The sequence below is a fragment of the Zingiber officinale genome, chromosome 9A (assembly GCF_018446385.1).
Source record: "Zingiber officinale cultivar Zhangliang chromosome 9A, Zo_v1.1, whole genome shotgun sequence".
Taxonomy (NCBI): Eukaryota; Viridiplantae; Streptophyta; class Magnoliopsida; order Zingiberales; family Zingiberaceae; genus Zingiber; species Zingiber officinale.
Window position 1 is genome coordinate 133,152,357 of NC_056002.1, and position 18,692 is coordinate 133,171,048.

At 36.6% G+C, this 18,692-nt stretch overlaps 2 protein-coding genes across 2 annotated transcripts; one reads left to right on the top strand and one right to left on the bottom strand.

The window, feature by feature from the left end:
• Positions 1–109: 109 nt before the first annotated feature.
• On the top strand, positions 110–15,081 carry LOC122019607 (alpha-glucan water dikinase 1, chloroplastic-like). The gene is made up of 32 exons (XM_042577060.1): positions 110–178; positions 1,863–1,904; positions 1,981–2,090; positions 2,194–2,272; positions 2,363–2,454; positions 2,561–2,738; positions 3,517–3,855; positions 3,939–4,046; positions 4,146–4,244; positions 4,459–4,593; positions 4,687–4,775; positions 5,842–5,976; positions 8,025–8,187; positions 8,267–8,356; positions 8,430–8,615; positions 8,781–8,843; positions 8,911–8,973; positions 9,069–9,128; positions 9,750–9,902; positions 9,997–10,080; positions 11,717–11,893; positions 11,970–12,076; positions 12,323–12,536; positions 12,613–12,716; positions 12,798–12,924; positions 13,067–13,192; positions 13,272–13,382; positions 13,827–13,925; positions 14,042–14,215; positions 14,277–14,369; positions 14,531–14,646; positions 14,716–15,081. The coding sequence occupies exons 1-32, from the start codon at positions 110–112 to the stop codon at positions 14,918–14,920; spliced, it is 3,990 nt and encodes a 1,329-aa protein (XP_042432994.1). The 3' UTR covers positions 14,921–15,081.
• Positions 15,082–15,187: 106 nt separating this feature from the next.
• On the bottom strand, positions 15,188–18,183 carry LOC122020804. Its single transcript, XM_042578828.1, has 7 exons — positions 17,723–18,183; positions 17,534–17,620; positions 17,247–17,453; positions 16,979–17,143; positions 16,852–16,905; positions 16,604–16,750; positions 15,188–15,745 (listed from the first exon to the last, which is right to left on the bottom strand). Exons 1-7 carry the CDS (start codon positions 17,906–17,908, stop codon positions 15,368–15,370), a joined length of 1,224 nt encoding a protein of 407 aa, XP_042434762.1. The 5' UTR covers positions 17,909–18,183; the 3' UTR covers positions 15,188–15,367.
• Between the last annotated feature and the right edge of the window lie 509 nt (positions 18,184–18,692).

Here is an 18,692-nt window from a genome sequence, read left to right on the forward strand (position 1 = left end):
AAAATTAGCCCCTAATTAAACTAAGAACACCAAACGACATTAATCAAAATAGAGTGAATCAATAGAAGCCACAACTTAACAATTGGAACGCCAAAAATCCAAAAGGAATATGGGTGGAAATACACCTTACCTGCGTGGCTACACGAGAAGTGGCTGTGAGAAGAGGAAGACACAATCGGTAGCAGCAAGAAGAGAAGGAGCAGCTTATGTCTTGAGAAGAAAGGAGAAACACAAAGAGAGCAACACTTCTGTCAAAAACACACAATAAAAGAGTGTAAATTGGAATAGGGATAAATTGGGAATTAATATTTTAAACAATGATAAGATTGGAACAATAAATATTTTGGGTTCCCTTCGCCTTCCTTACACCCCAAATTGGGGTATAAGAAAATCTTCCTTTTCATCGGTAAGGAAAGTTAAAGTTCACCAATCCTTACCTTTCCTTTCCTTTAGCTCACTCCTACTAAACAAGGTTTAAAGTTCCCCTTCCTTTTATTTACCCTTCTCTCTTCTTCCCTCACCTCTTCCTAAATAGTGCATTCGAGGTGAATTTGTCTGTTCTTTTGATGATATAGAAATAGCTTAACTCTGCTGTTGTTGCCATGTATTACATTTGCTGCTAGTTTTATACTGCTCTCACCCAAATTCATTTGCTAATGCCAAAGTTCCCTCTTTTCTTTTCGATGCTGATAATCACAAGGCTCAAAGCCTTTGATACTTCCAACCTATAGATAATTTTCTAATGAAATGGTGGAAATTAGATCAAATGAACCCAACTGAGAATAATTATATTCATCAAGTAAATGACTCATAAAATTCACTAATTAAAGTTCTCATACAAGTATTTCTTCTAGTACAAAGATATATACAAATAAGTAAAGAAGAGAAGATTTACCAAGAGCTCATAGAGAATAACCTTTCTTTTGTTTTCCAAGCCCTGGACATTGTTTAACTTGAGCACCAAATCGAACAAGAATCACTAGAGAATTCACACACATTAATTCAAGCCAACAACTCCCAAAGCATATACAGAACAACAAGCTATAACAGATAATGTTCAAACACCTCCAATCAATTGGAAGAAGCTTCAGGTGATTGATTGTGGACAAATAACCATTGCACAACTAGTGATCAAATGACCAATTGAACAAAAAAATTCTTCTAGTCAACTAGAACCCAGTCAAAGTTAACTAAAGCCTGAACAAAAACATCCTATGAATATACAGTTTATAGTCGACCCTCGAGTTGACTCAACCTCCAACATGTCAAAATTTCAAATAATAATTTGGTTTAGAATATCTAGTTTTCTTTCTTATCTTCTAATTAGCGGTTTGAATGCTAATGTTATAAAAAAAATCTAATGGAATATATATTAAATTTTAGTGTGTATCTCATTTTGGGCTTCTAATTTCATTTTTGCCTCAATGTGGCCTCTACTATTTATATTATCCTAATTTCTGATAGATAAATAAAAAAAATTAAACTGGTTAATAATCCTAATTCTAGCAATGGAAAATACTTGATAGTATGTCTTTCAATTTTTTACATTTTTTTCTTAGACATAATGACAATGAAAACCATTTAGTATACCTTATAGAATGTTTGTTTTACTACAATACCTTTAGAATTAGCAAAAAAGTATCATCCTTTATCCCTTAAAATACCCTTAGCGATAAAGTAGTCTCATTGTTGTATACATGGCTAGTCTCTAATTACTTACAACTCAAGAAAGGTCTGCCTAATTTATTTTCTTATGATTACCAAACCTACATCTTCTACCAATCTTAATTCGAAACCCTGTGTACATTTCTCCATTTAAGCACTGGAGTGGCTATTTTCTGATATGTTCATGCTTTGAGCAGCTTGCAAAAAATTTCAAGCTGGACACGCATTCTGAATTGGAGGTACTCGTTCTTCCTTGATGAGTAATACTTTGAATTTGTTTACTCGTGTTGATGCTTTTGTGCATAATATGCACAGGTCACTGTTCATGATTGCACATCAAGTTCTCCTATACAAATTGAATTTAAAGTAAGCAATACGAATGGTTCCTTGGTGCTACATTGGGGTGTAATTCATCAGGGAAGAAAGTAAGGAGAGATCCTTTGTTGGGATTTTCTTTGTTTCCTGAGATAGATCTTTGTCTTATTATGGCTTTCCATGCACCACTGAATATTTATAGCATTTTCTCAGTGATTGGTCACTTCCTTCTTGTCATCCGGAAAGAACACAATTATACAATAATGAAGCTCTTAGGACAGCTTTCACAAAAGTATGATAATTACATTGTAGATCATCAGTTGTAAGTTACTGATTCAAACAAACATCCAGACGATTCACTTTTCTACTTGCTTATCTATAGTTGGGTTCTATCTCTTCACTGAAACTAGAGATTGAGGATCCTGAAGTCCAATTTGTTGAGTTTCTCATACTTGATGAGACAGCAAACAAATGGTGGGTTCTATTTTTTGTGATTAAAACAGTTGAGAGCTAATGCCTTCTTGTTATTGTCCTTGTCTTTACTAAAATTCATACTTATGCTATGCATTTGTTTTGTTAGGATAAAAAATAATGGTCAAAATTTCCGAGTTCAATTGTTGGAACAAGACTATCTAATTCAACATGTTCCAATCTCTATAAATCAAAATGTTGCAGTACCAGCAGACCTTGTTCAGGTTCAAGCCTATCTTAGGTGGGAAAGAAAGGGTAGGCAGACATATACACCTGAGCAAGAAAAGGCAAGTGTTTTTTACTATATCATCCAAACTATTTTTTTTATTGTGCCTAAACTTAACTTTTGTATGTATGTAGTTACATATAGAAGTCATCTAATGCTAGAACATGTATAGAAGTATTCTAATTCTGGAGTCTATAACAAATCTTGGTTGCAAAAGTTGGCTAGAGAAAGCTAAGTGTATGAAAGTTCGTCCAGGTTGGTAGAGTATCCAGTTTAGTTCAGTTTTATTTTCATATGATCGATCAAAGTATATGTGGCTTGATAGAGTTGTAAACAATTTGTCCAAGATAAATGGGTATGGGATTGTCTTTTGTATCAAAGGTTGATATGAAGAAAGACTAGTGGACATGATGGAGCTATTTGGGTCGATAAGGGTCAGGGCAGAGAGAGGAGAGCTTGTTTGAGGTGGCAATTAACTGTCTTTAAAAGCTTTGTCATTCATTGTAGCAAATCCAATGCTCCCTCGGTCCCTCTTTTATGTGGCATTTTCTCCTCAAACTGAGCACCAGCCTAGTGGCCACTTGCTACGTGATCCTAGGTGCCATGATAGCCATGCGTTTACCAAGTTGATCAGATTGTTGGTTAAGCTTACAGCATTTGGATTGGCCCTTGTTCATACATGCCACCCATCTAATGTACTTTAAGCTTGATGGGTAATTCTATCCACACCTAGCACAAAATGCTAAAGGACTTCAGAAATTATGGTGTTTTATCTTTGTCTATCACAAATCACAATATGCATTTTTATATTTTTTATTATGTTAAGTTATCATGAATAGATCGAGTTTGAGGAAGCAAGACGAGAGCTTCAACTTGAGTTGGATAAAGGAACTTCTCTGGATCAACTACGAGAAAATCTCTTGAAGAGGGATACATCAAAAAAATCTTCACAGCAACTAGAGGCAGAAAATTATTCCAGAAATGAAAGAATTCATCGGAACAAAATGGGCATAACAGAAATTTTGAATAAAAATGTTGCAGAAATTCTAAAGGAAAAGACCACTCAAATATCCAAGGTTCCAACAGTTTTAGAACTCTGGTCTAAGTCTATACAGGAGCAGGAGGGTGAATTAGTTCTAAATCAGAAAGTATATAAGCTGGACAATATGGATCTTCGGGTTCGATCTACGCTCCAAAAATTTCCTTTTTATATTTGTTATACTAAGTTAATTTTACTTAAGATATATATTGTTGTTTGAAGGTACTAGCAATTGAATCTCTTGGCAGGAAAAAAGTTTATTTGGCTACAGATCATAGTGAACCACTTATTCTTCACTGGGGACTATCAAGGAAAGCAGGAGAGTGGATGGTGAATTTTTAACCTGAAGTTTAATGTGCCTTAGAATTAGAGATGAAATTGTTTCTTGTGATATATATTATACACTAACGCGATGTTACTATTATCCAGATACCCCCTTCAAGTGCAATGCCTTCAGATTCAGTATTGCTAGAAAAGTCTTGTGAAACCCCTTTTACCAAGGGTCTCATAGAAGATCAGTTTTATCAGGTAGGCATGATCAGTCTTTCAATTTGGAATATGGGACAACTTTCCTGCATGAAAATGTTTATATTGGTGCATAAGTTCTTGGATTCTACAATGATGTTCTAATTGATCTAGAAGATACACTATTATTGAGACTTTTTTTTTTGTTTCCAGAAGTTAATCTAGGAATGTTCTAATAAATTAGATGGTCATTTATCAAAATGTATTTCATCAACAGGCCATTCAAGTAGAGATTGATGGGGATGACCATATTGGAATGCCATTTGTTCTTCGATCTGATGACAAATGGATAAAGAATCATGGTTTTGATTTTTACTTCGAGTTGGATATTAGAAGTGTTGAGAGTAGCGAGGTATTTCCTTGTCATTTCTCTTGATCAAAGCTGGTAAAACCTGGAATGCTGTCTTTTTTTATAGTTTTGAATTTGTATTCATTCAAATTAAAGGTAGTTGGTGATGGAAAAGGCACAGCAAAATCATTGCTTGACAGGATTATAGACCTTGAGGCTGAAGCCCAGAGATCTCTTATGCACAGGTATACTCTGATATTTTATGTCACTACCAATAGATTTCCGCCACTGGCTTCTTGTCGAACAATCTGATGATCTAAGGAAGTTAGTTATACAGTCTTTCAGAACATAGAAACATCAATTTTACATTCCTGACAATTTTCCCTTCAAAATAAAGTTTAAGAACCCTCAAAACATGTTAAAATAAATGGTTGAAACTATTGCATATAAAACTTTACCATTTTATCTTTACTGTTGCATATATTCAATCTGAAATTTCATCGAAGAGTTTAATTGTTTGATAAAACCTTTCTATCTCAAAGCTTCTTAATGAAATAGTTTGATTGATCTTCATCAGAGTTATTGGGTTTATTGGAGGTTTAGTACAAAATTGGACATTTTACTTGGTATTGGACTGGACACTCCTGGGGTATGGTTTTTGTTCTTCAATCCACTTTAGGAGATTGCAACTTTAATATGACAACACAACCTCCTTTCCCATTACCCTCTTTAAATCCTAATCTCCATCTCGACTTAAAACCTTAATTTTGTTTCATCTCCATACTTTTTCCATCCTCCACCTTCTCTAAATTAAACTTACTTTTAAACATATTCTCCACATGCCTCACCCATTCTAGCATTACTCCCTCTTATAGAAGATGATCAGAACCTAGATCACACGTATTTGGAACATTTTTTATCTTCACTAGTTGCAATTTCGATGATATCTCTCCTCTTAAGAGTAAAATAACTTGCTAATTCAATGATATCTAAGTTTTAATTTGCCCAAACTAGCTTTTTTTGTTTTTTTGAACTCCAACTATCCTACATTAGCTGTTCATATCATGCAAACTCTTGGATGATTATCAGTATTCTGTCAGTCTGTCTATTTCCTGAACATTCCTTATATCGTTGAAATTGAGTGTAGTTTTAACTCACTTTCTGAATTTCTTTTTACTATTGTATATGGAAGACATAAACTGTTGATCTAATTGGCTCTCATGGTATCATTTTCCCCCAAATACATCTTATGAAGGTAGAAAAAGTTATCTGATGTTTGTTGACTAAACTGGCTAATTTGTCGTTCTACAGATTTAATATTGCTGCTGATCTCACAGAGGAAGCTAGAGATGTTGGGTTACTAGGGTTTGCTGGTATTCTTGTTTGGCTGAGATTTATGGCAATGCGACAGCTCATTTGGAACAAGAACTACAATGTCAAGCCACGGTATATATCCTCCCATACTGTAAACAAATTGTTGCTTATTCATCTTTCCAATCTTGGATGTGTAAGCCTATTAGAGTGATGCCTAAGATTTCACAAAACAAAATATATAGAAACCCATTCAGTAACTTCAGTCATTGATGTGGTACCTCTAAATTTGTTGTCATAAGATTCAGAGCACTATCCATGAAAAGTGGTCACCATCCTTCTACCTTACTTTTACCAAAATCAATCTAACAGGTGATCAGGGAACTTCAGAATTTTACAAACTCTAGGATTGATATGGATCCATTAATCTTTCCTTTTTTCTAGGATTATTCACTCACTCATGAAAAGAGTTAATTCACAGATATTGACATGAATAATATTAGAGAACTCCATACGATCAGGATGTGTTTAGTATTAAGTTGATCTGAATAACCAACCATGTAAAAAATCTTGATTTAGATAGAGGCACAAGAAGAACATACAAGGCTTGCCTTAGGTTCTAATTCATAAGCAGATGTTAGCATATTATATGTCAACCGAATTGAGAAGGTTCAATTTGATGTCTACCTCCATATAACAACAATATTAGAATTACTTGAAGGAATATTGAAGGAAGTCAGGAAACACAACACCAGTTGCTCAAAATATACTGATATTTTAGTGTGTACATGGAGGAAGTAGCTTGATAAAACTCTCAATATTGTATTGCCAATCCATCTTCAGTGCTAAAAGAAAACTTTAGTGGATCATGTGGCCGTCATACTGATACTTATAGCACAGAAATTGTGAGTCTGCCATCAACTTCTTAAGTGTTACTTCAAATTGGATTTTTGGCATACAATTGAAATAGTATAATTTTGGTCCTATGCTATGTAGAAACTTGATACACTTTCGCATGCTTCAAAATGTGGTGAGATCAACTTGAGATTTAATCTATAATCCTCTTTCATTTTTCTTCTTTTGCTGCTAAATATAAGCCTAAAACAATTAGAGTCAATCAAATTAAAATTGTAGAGCACCAAGTTATAAAAGAATGGCAAACATTTCAACTAATGCTTATACCTTATTAATATCAAAATGAAAGTCATGCATCAGATGAAAGCTTTGATTCTTGTAGCATCCTAGTGAAAATTAATCCCATAATTCTTGTACACATATTAAGTAATGTTGTTAGGACAACTATTATTAAAATTGGTTTCTTCAGATGTCTATAAAGACATCGTCTAAACTACTTAGAGTTGAACTTGAATAGACACAATTAGAACTATAACAAACTAAGGTATAAGTATGGTATATATGCATCATCCTTTCTTCTACTTGGTGCTTCCCTCCCTCATTTTTTTTATCATGTTTTATCTCCTCTCTATGACCAGTAGACGAAATCTAAGGATGAACCATAGGAAGAGAACCTTCCTGTCTTGGTTGGTTTGCACTATATCAGCCAAAAAGACCTGTCTTTGTTTGTACTATCAATGATAATATATTGACATTTACAGTGTTAACCTAGTATTGATATAAGTTGGAACAACACATTTTAGCCATGTCAATCGATACTAGTCAATACTTGAAATCATGCCCACTATATGCATCTCCAAGTGTAAGACTAATGACAATCTGGTCCTATAATTTTTGGTGGCCATTTTGAAAGTAAGGTTCTGTACAACTAGAGCCTAGAAAGATTTTCCATGTTCAAGTTTTTGAGATCAAGAACCTTTTAAGCCTCCATGTGTAGTTGATGTGACGAGCATATCCTAGGTCACTTAATATTGAGAGAGACAGTTGAGGTGAATTATGCTACTAGGAAAAAAGATCATCTCACTCTATACAATTTTCAGAACACCTAATATAAAAACTTGAAAGATACTAGAAGTCATCCTAGATATTTGTTACCTAGGCTCTCATTCTATTTTATACTTTTTGTGTGTTGCATATGGATCTCTTGACATCTCATAAAGATCTAACCAAAGAAAATATCGCATGCTTGTATTTCTAAGTCTAGTAAAGAAAATGTTGGACATGACCAATACTTTGATATGAATTGGACTACAATTTGTCATTTGCAGTGAGATTAGTCAAGCTCAAGACAGGCTAACGGATCTTCTTCAGAACATTTACAAAGACTCTCCCCAATATAGAGAGATCTTGCGGATGATCATGTCTTGTATTGGTCGGGGCGGTGAAGGTGATTTTGGCCAACGCATCCGAGATGAAATATTAGTTATCCAGGTATAGTTAGCTAAATCTAACTCATACTTTCTTTTCATACTTTTATTACATGAATTACATGTCATTATTTTCATTCTAGAGAAACAATGCCTGTGAGGGAGGAATGGTGGAGGAATGGCATCAGAAGCTACATAACAACACTAGCCCTGATGATGTAGTGATATGTCAGGTACTTGTTAACGATAATTCCTAATCTTAGATTGTTTTACAGGAAGAGGAAGCTGACTCCTTCTATTTTCCAGGCACTTATTGATTATATTAAAAGTGATCTTGATATCAGTGTTTACTGGGGCACTTTGAATAAAAATGGAATAACTAAGGAACGGTTACTGAGCTATGACCATGCTATTCATTCTGAACCAAGTTTCAGGGCTAACCAGAAGGAGGGTCTTTTACGTGATCTTGGAAACTACATGAGGACTCTGAAGGTACATTCTTTTCTGCTTTAAGTACTTTTTCTGATGGAAAATATATTGCAGTCCAAGTATTAAACATGTGTTTAAGAATAATTTGGACAATCATACTAATACTTTATATCTCCCTTTTTTAACTATCTTCTCATCATCTTCTAACTTAACTTTGATTCTGTATAGGCAGTTCACTCTGGTGCAGATCTTGAGTCTGCTATCACAACTTGTATGGGTTACAAGGCTGAGGTAGCTTACTTTTGCTTTAGAAATTTCTTATTCTTGATGCTTCACTAACTTAAATTTTACCATTCAGGGCCAAGGCTTTATGGTTGGTGTTGAGAAAAATCCTATAAGGGGCTTGCCGTCTGGATTTTCCGTAATTAAATTTTGTTTTTTTTGTTTTTCCTTTTTCAGGTCAATCACTGAGACTATTACTTATTTGATATCAATGTTCTGAATTCGATCGAACAGGGTCTAATGGAATTCATTCTAAAACATGTTGAAGATAAGGTGGTGGAGCCTTTGATTGAGGTAAGTAGCGCCTTGCAAGGAGTTACTTTTTCTGTCCTTTTGTAACACATCATAGGATGATTATTTTATCAGTATTTTTAATCAAGTTCCACATCAATCCTCAAACACTTTCTTGTTCATGAATTTGTTAAGAATCTTGGCATAAAAAATAGCAGGGATAGTTCATAGTAAGGTTTAGCAATTGAAGCCGCGTTCCAACTCTATTTAGATGGCTTACAAAAACAACAGAGAAGTGGAGAGAAATTTAGGTGTTTACAAAACTCTCAAGAACCAAATTATTATATAGTTAGACAAATTGAAACAATTATTTTCAAATTTATGTAACCTAAGGGAGACCAAAAACAATTTTGTTAATGCAATTATAAATGATTCAAAAGGTTCTACATATTATTTGTCCTATAAACTTACATAAAAAGTTAAGATTCATGTAGTTGATTTCAGAAAGTTGCTATTTAAGGCTCTATTGCTATTGTTTTCGAGCCTTTTTTGAGGCATCAATGTCTCATCTACTTTCACAAAGTAGTAAACTCCTCGCACCTGTAGACGAAACCATTTACATACATTCTATATACCTCTTGCTTTTCCTTGAATAGTGTATACTGATTCTAGAGGCCCTTTCAGGGGTTGCTAGAGGCACGAGTTCAACTGAGACCATTGCTTCTCAATGCCCACGAGCGCATGAAGGATCTTATCTTTTTGGATATTGCCCTTGATTCTACTGTCAGGACAGTTATCGAGAGAAGTTATGAAGAACTAAAAAATGCTGGGCCACAGGTCTTCAAATACTTTTCCTTTTTCATGCTTTTTTTTTTTCATGCAAAATTTTGTTTTGATAACTTGATACTGATAGTCATGTCTCCAATGCCAGAAAATTATTTACCTCATTTCCCTGCTTCTTGAGAATCTCGCATTGTCTACAGATGATAATGAAGATCTCATATATTGCTTGAAGGTGATTAACTGTCGAATTTAAAGTAGTCTCTTTTTTATTTGCATCTTCACTGATCAACATTTATATTTTCTGTAGTGAATGCTAGATGTATGCAAATATATTATATTCTTCTTAGATGACGCAATCCTCAGTGATGTTTTATTTTTCGAAAAGATCATAATATTTAGAACTTTGTATTATCAGTTTTCGAGCTCAATAGAGGGTTAAGATTCATGTAGCTAGTCTGAAATGATTAAGTAGTTGGTAAAAACATAGATTGATAATGAAGAAAGATGTTATTGGTCACTTTTTCTGCAATCTAATTCTTTAATTTTGGACTATTATCTACTGTGTCTTCTATGTATGGTTCCATTATGTTTGAAGGTATGAGTTTGATCTTCGTCTCAAAATAGAAGCACTCTAAATTTTGATACTTGGCGAGCATTCACCTTAGAACTCTTATAGAGGATAAAGAACAAAAAATAAACATAAGATTAAGTGATTTGGAATAAAAGAATTGGATCGCTTTTACAGGACTGAAGGGGCATCACCAAGGGATGAAAAGACAATTCCAACGGGGGCATAGGTGTGGTTAGTAGGTGGAACAATGTCGAACAAAACAGTTTCCAGCAACATTCATTTGACACAGTTTCCAGCAGTGTCATTAGACATTGTTTCCGGCAATGCCATTTGACATTGCTTCAATGCGCATGAGGAAGGGCAATGCCAATACCCTCCTCAATTGCTTTCATAGTTTAGGCTTCTTAATGGGAGGATGAATCAAGGTTGTCGGACTTAACTAAGGCATGTACTACCAACCAGAGTTTGTAGAATCGTGATCCTACGCAGGATCAATTTGGGGTCAAGATTGGATCGGTCAGGATTGAATATTGATTCTTTTGATTCAAACATGAATGCCATAAACAATCATTTAAAGACCTATTGATTCAATAGAATATCAGAAAATAAGACATCCAAAACTCATAATTTTGGAGAAAAGAATGAAAGAAATATTCATGATAATCAAAACTGTAGAATATCAACTAAACTTTTAAATAGTCTCAAAACCCTAACGATGCAAAAAAGGAAAATAACCCTAATACAATGACATAAATTATTCAAAGCTTCCAAAAATGCTTTAAATAATATTTTTAAGCCTAAAATTGGGCAGTTACTGATAATAAATCTAGATCTATGAATAAGTTTCGATTTAATATATTGTGCGTCCTGTAGTTTAACCTGAGTCAAAAGTTATAACCTCTCAAAGTGTAGAATCTTAGGATCATAGAGTCGTACCAATCCCATCGATCCTACTCTGATTCCACTACAAAACTCGATCCCGGATCAAGTGTTTCCGGATTGTAAGATCGTACAATCCTATAATCTAGATCGTGATTTTGCAAACCATGCTTCTACCTATTAATTGGGCAAAGCTCTAGCCGACCGACTCGAGCTAATAATCTCTTTCATGATTTCATTTTCCTTTTATATCATCTTGAGTTGTTGTTGCTTGTAGATATATTACGTACTAGTCAATCAAGTTTCAATTTATTCTTATTTATAAGAAAATGATCTTTTTTTTATCAATCACAAATATATATATATTTTTTCAAATGACCCAACATTGATTCACTCTATTCTTGTATTGCTTTTGAAGGGATGGAACCATGCAATGGAATTGACAAAGCAAAAGAACAATCAATGGGCATTATTTTCAAAGTCATTTCTTGACAGAACCCGACTTTCTCTATCGAGCAAGGCAGAATATTACCATCAAATTTTGCAACCTTCAGCTGAATATCTTGGATCATTTCTTGGTGTTGATCAATGGGCGGTATGTAATTGCATAGGGATTCATAGGAATATTCATTGAAGTTGAAGTTCACATTAACAAGGACTTATCTCTACAGGTAAGCATATTTACAGAAGAAATTATTCGAGCTGGTTCAGCAGCTTCTTTATCTACACTTGTTAATCGATTTGATCCTATTCTTCGGACAGAGGCACATTTGGGAAGGTTTTCTCAAAAACTTTCTGCTTGCAATTTTAGATAGCGCATTTTGGTGCTGTCATTGGCTGCAACTGCCCGTGTTGTGCCCGGCACGACACAAAAACATGTTGGCCGGGCCCGAGCCTTGCCTAGCCCTCTAGGCTCATTTTGATACCATTAGTCCAATCATAGTCTAATGATCATATACTTCAACATAAGCTGCTAATTAGTATCACATACTTCAACTACCTAATTGTTTGATGACTGAAACAGTTGGCAGGTCATAAGCCCTGTTGAAGTTGCTGGATATGTTGAAGTTGTAGATGCATTGCTTGCAGTTCAGAATAAATCTTATACACGACCGACAATTTTGGTTGCGAAAAGTGTGAAGGGAGAGGAGGAAATACCTGATGGCACAGTTGCTGTTTTGACACCTGATATGCCTGATGTTTTGTCTCACGTCTCCGTGCGAGCTAGAAATAGCAAGGTCCTCTGATTTCATGCTAACACTTTGGCCGAACATTCTGAATCTATCTTCATTGTTCTTCATTATCACAATGTAGGTATGCTTTGCTACATGCTTTGATGCCAATATCTTCTCCGAGTTGCAACGTAATGAAGGAAAGCTCTTTGGTCTAAAGCCCACATCTGGTGACATCGTATATAGGTAAGCTTTTATAGAGACACTTCTCTCCTCCGACATGATTAGTCTTATTTCTGATGTAAATTGCAATATCTTACCTTTCAGTGAGATGGAGAAGAGTGAGCTTGAAGATACGAGTACAGATGAACAATCATCGTCGTCGGTAACATTGGTTAAGAAACACTTCAGTGGCAAATTTGCCATATCAGCAGAAGAATTTACTAGTGAAATGGTTTGTGTCAAACCAAAAGTTCTATCAAGTCAATTCTGTTTTTTTTTCATATACGAAGTTATTAAGTTGAATCTTATAATCAGTATTAAGTACATTAAATTTTATTCGTTTAACAAACTGTAAGAGTATTTCATCCTTTTAGGTTGGGGCTAAATCTAGAAACATAGCATTTCTAAAAGGAAAGGTGCCTTCTTGGGTGGGGATCCCCACATCGGTTGCTCTTCCATTCGGAGTCTTTGAAAAAGTTCTTTCAAATGATGCAAACAAGGTACCATAGTTCATATGAGCATTGTTTTTCTCCTCTCTTTTCTTTTTCTCATCTTCAATTTGTTGATTCATAACTACAGGAAATTGTCAGTAAGCTACAGTTCTTGAAAGATAAGTTAGTTGGAGGAGAATTTGATGTGCTTATCGACATAAGGGAGACGATCTTGCAACTAGAAGTTCCTATTGAGTTGGTACGTTTAATCAGTATACTTCCTAAAATTTGTATAGTTGCAAAGAGTTGTATAGGCAAGCTCAAGATGTTAAAAAAAAGATATACTACTACATTTGTCCCTATGGGACTAATGAACATGAAATATCATAGCTTTAGTGATACAACAACCAAGTGAGATTGGTTATATGTATCTTCCTACATTGTCATTGGACTCGATCTTCTACTATATCTTCATTTAAGAAAGTACTGTGATTCTTATTTTGGGGGTAAAGAAGCCAAATAGGTAGACTGGATTTATCGGTCGGTAGTATTGCTGCTCATGATCATATCAGCTGATCTCGCTACTGTTAATTGTGTTTAGAATTTGGAACTTCCTCTTATTCAACCTCATTTTACTGTTTCTACCCTGCATCACTACTGGCTTGATAATCCAGAATGCATCAATTGGATAACTCTACTTCAGGTACAAGAGCTAAAGGAGAAAATGCAGGCATCAGGAATGCCATGGCCCGGTGATGAAGGCGAGCATCGGTGGGAGCTTGCTTGGATGGCAATAAAAAGAGTAAGAAGATTCCTGGCTTGATTTTGAAGAGATGATAACATTGCTTCATTCAGATATAGTTCTTTTAGTGCGACCAATTCCGAAATAATCACTGAACCTTCTTCTTTGTAACTAAGGTTTGGGCTTCAAAATGGAATGAAAGGGCATATTTCAGCACAAGGAAAGTGAAGTTGGATCATGATTTGTTGTGTATGGCTGTCTTGGTTCAGCAAGTCATTAGTGCTGATTATGCATTTGTCATCCATACTACTAACCCGTCGTCCGGTGACTCGTCTGAAATTTACGCAGAGGTATGCATTCAAATCACTCCGGCTTCTCGAAGTATAAACTAAGACATGTTTTCTACTGAAGGTAGTCAAGGGACTCGGAGAAACTCTTGTTGGAGCCTATCCAGGTCGCGCATTGAGCTTCGTCTGTAAGAAGAACAATCTCAACTCTCCGAAGGTTTGTTTTGATAGTATATTTTCTTAATCATGAATCCTAAATAGTACTAGCAAACCATATATTCATGTACCAGATCTAGTTAACATCGAAAATTAAGAATAAACCAAATTAGACTATGAATCTGAATGCAACGGAATCTCATTAGGCCTTTTCGATTTCAGGTCCTTGGTTACCCAAGCAAGCCTACTGGTCTCTTCATCAGAAGTTCAATTATCTTCAGATCTGATTCTAATGGAGAAGACTTAGAAGGTTATGCAGGAGCTGGTCTCTATGACAGGTCAGCTAATTCGTCAACTCGATTAGCTTCTAATTACATTGTTAAAGATCTATTTATGTCTTAATTCAGTGTGCCGATGGATGAGGAAGAGAAAGTGATACTGGACTATGTAGCTGATCCATTAGTAATGGATAAGAACTTTCGAAATTCACTGCTTTCGAGTATCGCACAGGCAGGTCATGCCATTGAGGAGCTCTATGGATCGCCGCAGGACATTGAAGGCGTCGTCAAGGATGGGGAGATCTTCGTTGTCCAGACAAGACCACAGATGTGATTCTTTTAGTCCCCCAAACAAAGTTAACTAGTAGATTATGATTCTATTTCTCAAATTGTACACCATAATTTTGAGTTTGAAAGGTCTCATTTTTGTTGCCGAGAGTTCATGGACTGTATCCTAAGAATTGGCACTGAGAATTAATAAAGAATATTTATTCACGGCACTGAGAATTTGCTATTTATTTTTGACATCTTTGATAAGGTTTAGTCGCGAAAATAATCTATTACAATGTTGGGTAAGACTCTGTACATATGGTCCGATCGATTCATATAAAAACATGCAATGCCTTTTTTTTCTACAATAAGTGGCATTTGTAATAACTCCATAGAAGACTAATTACATTATTCTACTAATTAATATAACATTACAGTGTTAAAGTGTAATAAATCTCAAATGCTTCCCTTGCATCTATAGAAGCACTCCAAAAATACATAGACATTGTGCTTAACGACATCTCATGTTTCCTCCTGGTCCTCCATAGTAGAAATAGCTTCCCCATGCTCCGTTCGCCCCTCCTCGAATACTATAACAATTAGGATGGTCGGCCAAGAGGCGGAGGTTTGACAAGGGGATCAAGTTGTTGTCCCAATCCACTAGTTGCAAGTTGCGAAAGTAAGAGGCTCTTCGGAATCCTTCTTCGGCAAAATGCCCGCTCCCCATTTGCGTTGATGTGTGCAAACCCAACGACCGAGTGTTCACCGTCTCTCCTCCAAATTGCACCATATTCGCATGTTCGGCTAGGTGACTAAACAAAAATGCTGGCCAATATCCCACCACTAGTCTTGACCCAAGTTCAAGCCACCAATGCCCATGTTTCGGGTCCTATATACAATAAAGATAACCATGTATCAATATAACCAATACTAAAGATAAACATGCTACTAGTTAGGTCAATTGAGATTCTATGAGTTTGTGCACAACCTTTCTCGATAGAGCTCCTCTTCCTATTTCTATATTCCTCTCCATCGGTGCAATTCCTCAACACACTTACCGCAACCCTCAAGCATAACCATTTTGTAAAAGGATTACATGTAGTCGGTGACTTTTACCTTCCATATAAGAAGATCAATGTCGAATTGGACATCATTCCTATAACCCTCAAGCAAAACCATTTCATAAGGTGGATTTTACCTTTTCATATAAGAAGATCAATGCCGAATTGAACACCATTCCTATAACCCTCAAGCAAAGTAAACCATTTAGTAAGGTGGCTTTTACCTTCCATATAAGAAGATCAATGTTGAATTGGACCGTGTGGAGTGACGAATTCCACCTTTTACTACTATACTATATCGAGCAGAACCATTTGGTAAGGTGACTTTTACCTTTCCATACAAGAAGATGAATGTCGAATTGAACACCATACCTATAACCCTCAAGGAAAACCGTTTCATAAGGTGACTTTTACCTTCCATATAAGAAGATCAATGTTGAATTGGACGGTGTGACGGATTCCACCTTTTGCTACTATACTATATCGAGCAGAACCATTTCGTAAGGTGACTTTTAACTTTCCATATAAGAAGATGAATGTCGAATTGGACACCATACCTATAACCCTCAAGGAAAACCGTTTCATAAGGTGGCCCTTACCTTTCCATATAAGAAGATCAATGTCGAATTGAACACCATTCCTATAACCCTCAAGCAAAGTAAACCATTTAGTAAGGTGGTTTTTACCTTCCATATAAGAAGATCAATGTCGAATTGGACACCATTCAATGCTGAAGTCGGCGAGATCGCTGCCCCTAAGGCAATCTTATTGCTTGTTTGGACAAAGCCGGAGCACAAGAGGTTGTAGCAACCTGTCTGTTGGTAAGCATCACTCTACATGACAAAGAGATCATTAGTCATCGTGTGCAAATTAATGTCGTCGATCTATCGCTGGCTACTTTGTCGGTTGTTTTTGTCAATTTCATGTCACTTACAGTCCAGTATGTGAAGAACCTGGGCCTGCCATCTCCATGCAGCTGAGGATTCACCTGAGGAACAGCAGATAGATCAGTAACTATAACCTTAGGCAATGATCAGACACAAGGGCCATTGAGTCTATACCTGCCAGCCAGCTTCAATGGTGTTGAGATCATCGCCAAAGGAGCCAGAGATTAGCCATATCTGCGACAAGCTGAACTCCGATACCGACGTCACCGCCGGTGCCCAAACGCTGAGGCTAGCCTTTGCGCCGTAGTACCGATTCCCCACGACATAACCAACAGCGTGCTACAAAATATAATAGATCTAATGTGATCCGATCCTTTGCGGGAACTTGGTGCACCTTATTGAATATTCTAAGAGAATGTAATCAGTGAAGACAGAGGAGGACCTCATGGTCACTGCCGGTGGAGTCCCGGCGCACCGGCTTCTTCCCGAATTGTCGAATGCTGCTGGCTCTCAGAATGTCTTCCTGCGTCGTCCTCCTTATCGGCACCGTGCCGGGAGGGCACGACTCAAAGCCAAAGGAGATCAGGCTCACTTCGTTTACTGTGCTGCTGCTCACGTTGAAGCCTCCAGCTGGTCTCTCAGGAGGATCCTGCAATTGTCCACAATCACCATCACAATTTTTCATATATAATTGACAGATCGAGATCAATCTCACACACTACTAGCTACCAGTGGTTTCTGGCCCCGAAGCTTCGGGTGATCAAATGCCGGTTGCAGATGAGATGGAACGCAGTCTATAAGATCACCGCCATCAATCTGCATTCATTAATTCACAGCATTTCACAAACAAAAATGATGTCAAAAACCTCTCTAGCTAGCTAGCTCTCAATCTGAAGAAAGATGAAAATGGCTGTCTGCCTGGATTGTCTTGACGGGGGGAGGCCTGCTGGCCATCTGGCGCTGCGTGCGGTTGGCCGCTGGCGCCGCGGCCACCGAGCGAAGAGGACAAGCAGCGAGCAGCGTTAGGAGAAGACACGCAGCGAGGCTGCTGCCAAATCCAATGGCCTGCAGTTGCGTTTTGGAGTCGTTCGTTTCTTTGGACATTGGCGCCGTGCTTGTCTTCTTCCTCTCGCATCATTCGTTTTGTTCGGCGCCTTATAGTGAAAAAGAAAGTCCTCCGGGCGCTCGGTCTAGCTCGATCCCAATTCCAAAGGGTGCATCGTGCATGACGATTCATGGAGCACTAGCTTTGAAGCGTAGCCCCCATCGTGTCCGGTGGCTCTGCCCCCAGTGCGCATCGTCGTGCCAACAGCTAACGTGGTGGTTCTGACAAACTGAGCTTTTTGGGAAAGCAGATTAAGATTAGACAAACAATCGACTGCTTCTGTTGATCCGCCAAAGTGAAAGAAATTTATCTTCTAGTGTTTTGTATCGGACAAGAATCTCTTTTTTTTAAAAAAATAATAATAATATCTTAATATATTTTTATCTTATGAATATTTTACAATATAAACATTTCAATTTTAAATAACATTAATAATGTGTTGTTTCTGTTAAAATACATCATTACAGTAATATGAATACTTTATCTCGCATTAATATTAATTCTGTCCGGAATATGAGTTAGACGAATATCAAATGAACTGTCTGATATTGACGGAGAGGTGACTATGATACTCTTATCATATGTGCCCACAAGAACGGACCCCCATGTAGCGCTGACGGACAACGATGATTAAGCCAGCGGTACTTGAGCTCTGTGCACACTAACACAAGCACACGGAACATTAGAGGTTAGAAACCAAGGAAAAAGTTTCCGAAGCAGGCCCTTCGACGCTCAAGTTAGATACTTTTTCCCTAGAAGAACAGTGTACGAAGGAGAAAGAAA